Raw genomic sequence first — 10,417 nt, forward strand, 5'->3', positions numbered from 1 at the left:
ATCAATCACATACAAACAAGCAAAACGATAATTTATGCCAAACAGACAACATACAACATCAATATCCATGTCATTCAATCCATAATCAATAAAACAGTAGAATATGCACACGAAACTATAAAATGAAAACATCGAACCTCATGCTGCATTTAAAACTGTAAAACAGGCCAAATAATAGTTAACCGACAAACACACTATACTCGGGCTCCATTAGCGACCTTAAGAAATTTCACACATTCGTTGATTCATGAAATACCGTTTTATCATTTATTGAACTTTAAAACCGTGATAGGAAATAGGGTGAGGGGTCCTTACTCGTTTCGGGGTCCGAACACGGCTTCATAGTGCGCTTGCAGGCTGTCCCTAATTTTTCCTGAATTTTTTTCGGGGAACTGAAACGCACTACTGGTACTTGAACGTGTTCCAAAAAAATCCCAAATTAGGCCCAGGGCCCCTTTCGGCCAATATCGCAACTCCGGCATGACGGCTCCGCCGTGCTCCGGCGATGGCGCCGCCACTTGCGGCGGCGGTTCGCCTCAGGTTGGCCGTTTTCGGCCGTTTCCGGCCGAATTCGGCCACACTCGCATTGGTTCCTGCAATAAAACAACCCTACGGCCCTCGGGGGGCCGAAAATTTACGAAAAACCGAAGCTTACCGGCGGCAGTGCTCTCGGGTGCGGTGGCTCTCCGGTGAAGTTCATGTTTTGGTGATTCGGCTCCCATTAACCTGCAGAGAAAAGAATGGTGATCACGGTGATATAAAAATTGCATTAAATGGAGGCCGGGAAGGGCCTCATCGGAGTAAAAAACCGAGGAGGGGCGCGGCGGCGTCGCTGGCATTCGGTCGTGTTTTTCGGCCGTTTGGCCTGGATTTTGGTTTTGATTTGGCCACTGGGGAAATCAGCGTGGAAAAACGAGTCGGGGGTATGAAATTTACCTCGATCGGCGATCAGAAATCCCTCCGGTGCGGCGGCGGGTGGCCGCGGCCGGCTTCTGGTTCGTCTTCTCCGGCGAGGGCAGGCAGCTAGGGTTTGGGGTCTGGTGTGGGGGTCTTATTTATAGCATTTTGCCTTTTGATCTGGGCCGTCCATTTTGATTTAATCTGGACCGTCCGTTTTTGATTAAATCTGGGCCGTCCGTGCACGCGATTGATCTGGGTCGTCCGATCGCGCGCACGCGGATCGCTAACGTTGCCCGTCCCCGGTCGACGTGGTTTTGCCACGTGGCAGGTCCTGGTTGGCCAGGCCTGCTGACTGGGTCTGCTGACGTGGCACGAGCGTTTTTTTTTTTTTTCCTTCTTCAATTTCCCCGGGCGCTACATATGTTATTGTCTGTATATGTTGTTTTTATAAATCTTACTACGGTAAGTGGATGATAAATGGTTTTATTATTGATAAATGAATTTGTTTAATTAAGTGCTCCATTAGTTATTTTGATTTTCTACTAACTTTTATTTATGTATCGGTGAGTAGCGTGATATTCTTATTGAGCTAGTGTACTTCATTTCTTATTTAAATATTTCAGATCAAGAGAACTAGGATGTAGAGCCTGATTTACAAGAGAGTTACGAGTAGAATGTTAGTTTTATTTAATTTCTGTTTATTTCCTTATTTTTTTGTATTTCTTTCAAAAGAGTAATTCACGTAGCACTATACGATATTTTAAATTATTATGTAAGAAATGTAAACTTTAACAATTTATTTCGTTTCCGCGCTTAATTTATAATTTATTTCTTGTGAACATTTCGGGATCGTTACAAAATTGACTTCCATTAATATTTTAACAAATTCTTTTTTTTTTCTTTTTGATTAATAATAACATAAATGTCATTTGTTCTCAAGACATTAACATGTCAACACGTGGCACGTTTTTAGTATTTCCACATAAAATCTGAGACACAATATAATATTACAATGTGGGGAGTCTTTTCTTTTTCTAGAAAATGTTAATTATTTTATACGAAGGAAATTTAAATTACTTTTAAGTGAAATCTAATTATCTTCAAATGTTTTATACTTTCCCTCTTCCTAATAATTATGAAATTTGAGTTCTTTCATAAATATTCATTTAAAAATTATTTATATTGTATTATAATTAGTATATACTTAATAAATTAATTTTAAATAAATAATAATAATTAAAGAGAAAAACAATTTTAAAAGACAAAAATTAAATCCAGAGGCCAACGTAATCTTAAAAAATAAATTGTCTATTTTGGAATCAAAATATTAGTACAGGCTAATTTCGAAGAAAATACAAAACACATTAGAAAAATGTAGATGTTTATTTAATCTCATTAATTTATTGTCACACTAAATTAGGAGTAAAAAATATTTTTCAAACACTTAATGTGTATTATATATATATATATATTTAGCATATAATTTAATTCAAGAGATTAATTAATTGGTAAACTCCAAAAGTTAGGGTGAAAATTAGGCAAGGCTTATTAATATAAGGCATTACTAGTGCCCGTGACCACTCGTAACATTTTAGAGCCAAGCTTCAATTTTAGGACACCACCCCCCTAATTTCTCCCTCTTTTTTTGCCCTTTATTAAAAATAAATAAATTTTAAAATAATATCCGATTTAATAAAATCTCGATTAACTTTTGTGTTTGAAGTTTTTTTACTTTAAAATTTCATCCGATAAGTATACTATTTAATTCTTTTTATTTTTTCACAATAACTATATAATAAATTTGATTAATATCTAAAGTAAGTTACTAAGAAAAAAATTACAATATCTCAAATTTAAAAAAATCTCAAATCTTAAGTGATCAAATTAATTTTTTTTTTTTGCAAAAAATTTGTTCTATATAATTAATAGTGAGTCAGATAGTACAATATTTTTGTTTTAGATTTAACACATTTCTCACTTGGGTTTGGAAAAAGTAATATTTTTTAATCTATAATAGTTTCAATTGGAGTACAACATAATAATTGAACCCAAATTTTTATTATACCATAGCTATATTTTCATCTTGTATATTATATAATTTAATTAAAAATCTGATAAAGAAATTCTTAAATTGATAATCCAACTTACTGTATGATTATCTCTAGATATATAAACTTAATTATTGTATTGAAAGGAAAACAAAAAAAAAAAAGAAGAAATGGTTCACAGATCTGGGAGTTGATTTCTTTTCTTTTTTTTTTTTTTTTTGTTCTTTAACTTAAAATATGTAAGATGATACTTACAAGTCGTGATCCCACTAAATTTAATTATATCATGTTCATAAGGTGAGATAAGGACTAGTCATAAGCAGTTTATATAAATACCTCATCCCATCAATTTTCAACCTAACCATAACCTAAGCACCTTTCATAAGTCATATATCTTGGACACAAATTTTCCAAACCATATATTATGATTCTATTGGATTAATAAATAGTTCATTATTTGAATAGTTAATAATTTTACAACTTTTTATAAAAATATACATTCGAATCATAAATTGTACACTCATTTTCATAAAACAAACTAATAAAAACGGATTATAATAAATAAATAAATAAATAATCCGTTTTAATTTTGTAAATATTTTTAGTTGATATAAATCTCTTGTACCTCGTTATGCTCGTATGACTAAATAAAGTTCAAAAGAATTTGATTATAGAACATATATTAAGTTGTGCTCGAAATAAAATAATTATCATTTATAGAAAAATTTAAAATTAAATTCTGTATATACTTAAATTAAAAAAGATTGTTAGTAAATTATATAAACTTGGTTTAAGATAAATTCACTGTTCGTTAAAGTACAAATAGTTTAATATAAATACAATTAATTTATTTTGAATTTTTATTTAAAAGATTATAAAAAAATAAATTTAAAGTGTATGAATAATACTTAATAAGATTTTTACTTTAATCTATACTTATAAAATTTAAAGCACTTAATAATTTTTTTAAATTCGTTCACGTGATTACAAAAAAATTATAAATAGAGATAGAATCTGATAACACGATTCTGATTAAAATTCAAATGTAACCAAATGCTATCTAGATAACTCCATATGTAATTATTAAAAATAGTTAAGAAAAAATTATCTATGAATTTGGAACTTTAACCATATTAAATAACAAACGTTTGAAATAAAATTGGAAAAGTGGTCCAATCCAATATTGAAGCTGTAAAGAAATATATAATAATAATGATACATAATATTATATATATATATATAAGAGGAAGAGGCTAACTTATAGTCTTAGTAGCACTAAAAGTTAAACTAACTAGTAGTTACTCACTCACTCCACAAATGAGTTTGAGAAAGAAAAGAAGGGAGATGGGTTGTCATGTTTTATGGTGGGTGACTAAACAACCACCTTCACCTCTCTCACATGCCTTCCTTGTGTACATTATAAAAATTTTTTGCTTTTATTTCCCCCCCTTGCCACTCACTCACTTCTTTACACCCCACTCCAAATACTCTTCTTTTTTTAAAAAAAAAATATATATATATATATATAAACCAATTTACATATCAGAGACTAAATTTTTTGAACTATTTTTTAAAATGTACTTTTAATCGAATTGGGTTCGAATATGTACATTAGAATGTGTTACAAGATAGCTTTAAACCCATATGATCAAAGCTTCAAGTACACTTCCTTGTCAATTTTCTCTAATTCCATACCAAGAAAATAACATATAACAGATTGCTTTTTTTCTTTTTCACTTGGAAAAATACATATTTCAATTGGGTTAAAAAGAAACAACATGAGAATTCCTCAACTCAGATTCTTGAGAGTTTTCATCAATAAAGACTTAGAAAACTGAAAAATGAAGATTGAAAATTGAAGACTTGATTCTTGAGATGACAATAAGCAGCAATATTATCCCCTTTGGTGATGAATTCTTGAATCTGTAAAAGAATGAATGAAATAACGATCTGCAGAAAAAGCTGTCTGTACAGAACTTGTTCAAACTTTTTATTGGGAAAAAGGAAAAAAACTATGGAGAAAAAAAAAAAAAAAATCATGAACTATGATGAATTGAACTTGAATCAGTTTGAGATCAACCCAAGTTTGTGGCTGCTTCTCATCCACCATTGCTCAAATCCAGCATGAGCATTATTGTTATTACCGGTCTCATCTTCAACCGGAGCAGGAAGATTCAAATCGAGAAACTCCCGAATTTTGGGTGCTGGTTTTTGCTCAATCACAATTGTTTGGTTGGATTTTGTCTCTGTGCCAACAAGTAAATGAGATCTCTTGTGACCCCCTAAAGCCTGTCCTGATTGGAATACTTTGAGACAAATTGGGCACTCATGTCCTTTGCTTTTCTTTGTTTTAGCCTTGTTGTTTTCTTCGAAGTTGGGAACTGACTGATGGGTTTTAGTCTCTTTTCTGGTTGACTTGATGGGAGAAAGCTCCTGCTGCTTCTGCTGCTGCTGATAATGATGATGAAGGTGATGATGAGTTTCATTAATGGTGTTCTCATTGGTGTCAATTGTCGAAGAAAAGCAGCCTCTGGTTTTTTTATGGCTAGCTCTGTGGCCTCCTAAAGCTTGGTAAGACTGGAAGATCTTGTCACAAGTAGTACACTTGAATTTGCTTCTCTTCTTTGAATCCTTGAAGATTAACAGTTCAGAATCAGAAACATCATGATCACTTGTTGATTTTTTCAAAGAATCTGGATAATGATCATCATCACCATCACCACCATCATCATCATCAGCAGCAGCAAAATCAAGAAAGCTTTTCTTGGCACTGCAACCCAATTGAGCTTCAACTTGGCCTAATCCTAATCCACTTCTCTTTCTAATTTTCTCATCAATCTTGGAAAACCCATCGCTAGAAATTTGATTTCTGTTGATTCTAGACTCTATTCTTGAAAACCCAGAAGCAGAATATTCCACGGTGCTTGACTCCATTACTTTCTGGTTTACCTTCTTCTTCAACTTCTCATCTCCATTACCACTGATCAATTTAGTTTCCAAGAACACAGAATTGTTATCAGAAGACTCTGCAACAGAATTCAACCCAGCCCAATTGCTCACATCTCTTGAAAGCATCATCAAGCACATGGCAACTTCTTCTTGTTCTTGTTCAACTTCGGACACAGAAGAAGAATTTGCAGCAGTGCCGATTCTCCTCTTTGATCTCCTACTTCGACTTGGTGGTCCAGCAGCTTCGTTGTCGGATTGGCTGTCCATGACAAGCTTCTGGTTAGCACTAGCCCAAGATTCCTGTTCTCCACCATCCAAACTAGTATTATCACCCCCATTAATGGAAAGTTTCTCTTTTTCTGAGTGACATTTCATGTGACCAAACAGTGCTTTCCACGACTGGAAACCTTTCCCACACTCTCTGCAGAACTTATCATGGAGGAGATGAACTGAAGTTTCTTCACTTGAATGATCTGTAAGTCGCCATGTCTTCTTTGGATTTTCTCTGAGGACATAACCAGAATTACTTCCGGCTCCGAAGCTGGAAATCTCAGTGACGCTACTTTTCTTGATTTTGGGATTATCATGAGAGAGCTTCTGCTTGGCGAAATCTTTATCTTCATTATTCATGTGAGACCTCATGTGACCCCCCAAGGATCTACCACAGGGAAAGCTCTTGTTGCAGAACTTACATGAATGTTTCAACATTTCTTGATCTTCTTCCATTTCTTGCTGATTAGAAATCTATATTTTCTTAAAGAAGGGTAAGAGAGAAAACAGACAAACAGAAAGGTAAAACTGAAATTAACAATTCTTGATCTTCATTGAAAGGAAAATGGTGATGAAACAGAGGAACCCAGATCAGAAAATCAAGGCAGAAATTTAAAGAAACCGATTTATCAGATCATGGGTTTTCTTGCAATGAGTAAACAAAGACTGAACAAGAATCAACCCTATTCTGAATTTTGCAGAACGAAGAACAAGATCTGATCCCCACCAAAGAAGTGTAGAAAAGAGAGAGTGATGATGAGTGTGTACTTAGCTAGCTTATCTCTGAATACACAGCTTCATTGGTAGTTGAAATTTGATGGAAAGATTTGTTTTTTTAATAAAAAAAAAAAAGGAAAAATTGAAGAGTACCTTTGTTGCTAATGATGGCGATGAACAAAGCCAAAGAAGAAAAAATTAAAGCAGAAAGAGTCGAGTGAGAGTTTCTTTTTCTTCTCTCTCTAAACGGTAATTAATTAATATTTAATTAATTTTATTTGGAGGAGAAATCCATGCATGGAAGCAAAGATTTAAAAGAAGTAAAAGAGAGAAAGAGAGAGTAGCACGTGTATCGAACTGAGGATCTTACGGCAGTTTTAGATCCAACGGCTGTGATTTATCCAATTTGATCATCCCTAAGGATGTGGGGTCGGGGGGAGGTGCGTCCCTACAACTAACTTCCCTCAACTATTCCTTCCTTTGTCTTTCTATTAAGGAATTGTCCTTCTCTCCCAACTGAAACTTTCTACTCTCCGGCCGTTATTCTTTATTATTATTATTATTATTTTTAATACAAAAAAAATAATTTTAACTCATTTATTTTAAATAAAAATTAATTTCTCCAATTTGTGCTGGAATTTGGCTTTTTTGGGACATTAATTAACTCATTTATTCTTATAATTAAATTACTTCTACGTTCTCTCTTCTACCTTCAAGTTAAAATTTATTGAATTAAATAAAATTAAGAATAAATTATTTCAAAGTAGAGAGACTATAACGCTCCGAATTTAGCCTCAGTAGCGTTACAACGATCATGTTAGTACACGTAGCATAACATATATCATTCCGTAACCAATCGATCATACCACATAGAAAAGGTTCAAATCAAATTATTCAAAATTTTAAAGTTACTTCATTGTATGTTCATCAACTGTAAATTACAATTTCACAAATTTTCATTTCAACATGAGCTATTTTCTACTAACTATATGAGTATTCCGTTTCATTATCTATACTTCCTGTTCCGTCTCCTCTACTCGCTAAGATCGTAAAAACACAGCTCTGGTCCAGTTTCCGATGCTACATCATCTGTAAATAATAGTTAATGAGTATACACAAATTCATTAAAGTAAATTCAAATCATAAACATAGCATGAAAATCTAGTTAAACGTCTACTCTCCTAGGTCCCAACTTCCATTAGTCACGCCATTCCTCCTACTCACACTCTTCTCCTCTTACTCACCTACCCCTTGCTATAATTACAACATCTCCTCGAAGAAAAATTGTCAACCATTTTCACGTCTTACCACGTGAAGTCACCACAATAGGTCACCCCAACATTTCCCCACATATCTGATGTACCTGTCCACTCGACCCTAACCCGACGACACACTCACACTATTTCTCCCAGATCAAACCCCTAGCCATCACCAATATCGGCGACTCTATATTTTTTTTATTACTACTCGACCCCAACTGGCCACCCACTCACACCGTTACCCATTCCTTCCATCACCAATATCGACGACTCAACTCATCCCCACCTCCACCAAGTCTCGACCATAAACTGGCCACACACTCACATCGTTATCCTTCCGGTAACCCTTAACCATCACCAATATCGGCGACCCCACTCCTCTCCCAGACCAACAATTATCAATAACCAACATCGGCGTATGTAGCCACGACAATACTATAAGTATGGTTATACAATTTCTACAATCAGAGTCAATCATCATACATGCATGCATATTTAGTAAACACACAGAATAGTTCATAGAGGCACACATATTCAACCAATATGTAAACCAGTTCATTTCACTGTCCACACACATGTTCAACCAACAGAATTCCTATACATACTCATTACACTTTTCTCACAACGCGCACACATACACATACTATTAATGCATGTTTTCACCATGCCTTCACTCACTGTTTCTGTCTTTTTCTCATTTTTATCTCTCCCTCTCATCTCACTCGACAATACCTCATCAAACCACCCCTTTTCACTGGTAACTCTCTCTCTCACCCTCATCATCCCTTTTAGACCGCTACCACTGTCACAGTCTCGTTCACAAATCCCTTCACAGCCAAACCTCAGCGACCTCTAAACTTCCCCTCTTTTTGGCGACTGTCCGATATACCCTACACATTTATATATTTTCTTGCATAATTCCTACATCCTTCGGACTTCCTCTCCTGCTGATAATAAATTTACCATACATCATGTCTCCATCGTCCTTAACACAGCCCCAACTCACTAAATCCTTAATCGTCTCCTCCTTCTCTAGCTCTCTCTCAAGTCCTCGGCCGACTGCCACCTCTTCTCTCTTCTCGTCTCCTCCTTCTTCGGCTTTCTCTCAAATCCTCGATCGACTATCTCCTCTTTTCTCTTTTCCCCTCTTTTCTTTTTTTTTTCCTTCGTTTTTTCTTTTTTTTTTTTTCATCCTATTTATACCTACTCTACTAAATCATCTCAACCGTCCATTCCCATCCCTTGATATGAGCCATCCCTTCTCCTTCTTCCTCTCTTCTATATATATATATATAAATATATATATATATATTATTACTATTATTTTTTTATTTATTTTTTTTCCTATCATAATCTAGTTATTACAGAGACAAAATAATTTTTAAAAAATGTATATATGACTATTTCCTCAAATTTAATTTAAAATTATGTATATGATTTAATATTATGTGCATATTATGTGATATTAGTGTTAAATAAATTAACTTAATTAGTTCATAAAATGTCTTGAGTTGAACAATAGCTAATTATTAGAAAAAAAAAACATAAATTAAATATAATTATATATGCTCAAAATTCAAAATTCAAAACTACATTTTCTTCTAATAATTTTAAATTTGAAAAATTATAATACTATTTAAATATTATTTCTATTCTGTTATAATGATTTATGTATACGTAATATCTAATTAATAAATATAAAAATGAACTAAATTAAACCTTAAAAATTAAAATACTTATTATTTTATATAGTTTTTTAAATATTTATATTTAAACTATCAATTCAACAATAAAAATATTATATCATTTAAATTAAATAATTCTCTCACCACATATTATACATCATTGTCTTGCATAGTCAATTATATGCATAGCACACCCTTCTTATGCTCTTCTCTTGCCTATTAAGCCGTTGCGATCTAAGGAATTAAGAAATGATTTAAATATTAATACATTAAAAATTTAGAAATTAAATTATAATAAATATTAAATATTAAATATTAATTTAATAAATTTATATTAATATATTACTAATACTTGGTTATAAGTAGAGAACATTTGTAATGACCTCGGAGTGTCCAAAGAAATAAATTATAACTTAAGTGCGGAAGCGAAATAAAATATTAAGGTTTACATTCCTTACACAATAACTTAAAGTTACGAATAGTGTTATGAGAATTACCATTTAAAAAAAAATAGAAAAAAATAAGGAAATAAGCAAAAAATAAATAAAACTAGCATCATACTCGCAACTCTCTTGTGGATCAGGTTCTG

General features: G+C 33.1%; 1 protein-coding gene across 1 annotated transcript; it reads right to left on the reverse strand.

Moving 5' to 3' along the window:
* Positions 1–4,727: 4,727 nt before the first annotated feature.
* On the reverse strand, positions 4,728–7,127 carry LOC110825326 (uncharacterized). Its single transcript, XM_022055776.2, has one exon. The coding sequence runs from the start codon at positions 6,621–6,623 to the stop codon at positions 5,013–5,015; it is 1,611 nt and encodes a 536-aa protein (XP_021911468.1). The 5' UTR covers positions 6,624–7,127; the 3' UTR covers positions 4,728–5,012.
* Positions 7,128–10,417: the final 3,290 nt, after the last annotated feature.

The sequence above is a fragment of the Carica papaya genome, chromosome 9, assembly GCF_054855325.1.
Source record: "Carica papaya isolate Zhongbai chromosome 9, ASM5485532v1, whole genome shotgun sequence".
NCBI classification, from domain to species: Eukaryota; Viridiplantae; Streptophyta; class Magnoliopsida; order Brassicales; family Caricaceae; genus Carica; species Carica papaya.

Bases quoted from the DNA above. Each gene is read 5' to 3' on its own strand.
- LOC110825326 (XM_022055776.2), bottom strand. From the start codon at position 6,623: ATGGAAGAAGATCAAGAAATGTTGAAACATTCATGTAAGTTCTGCAAC.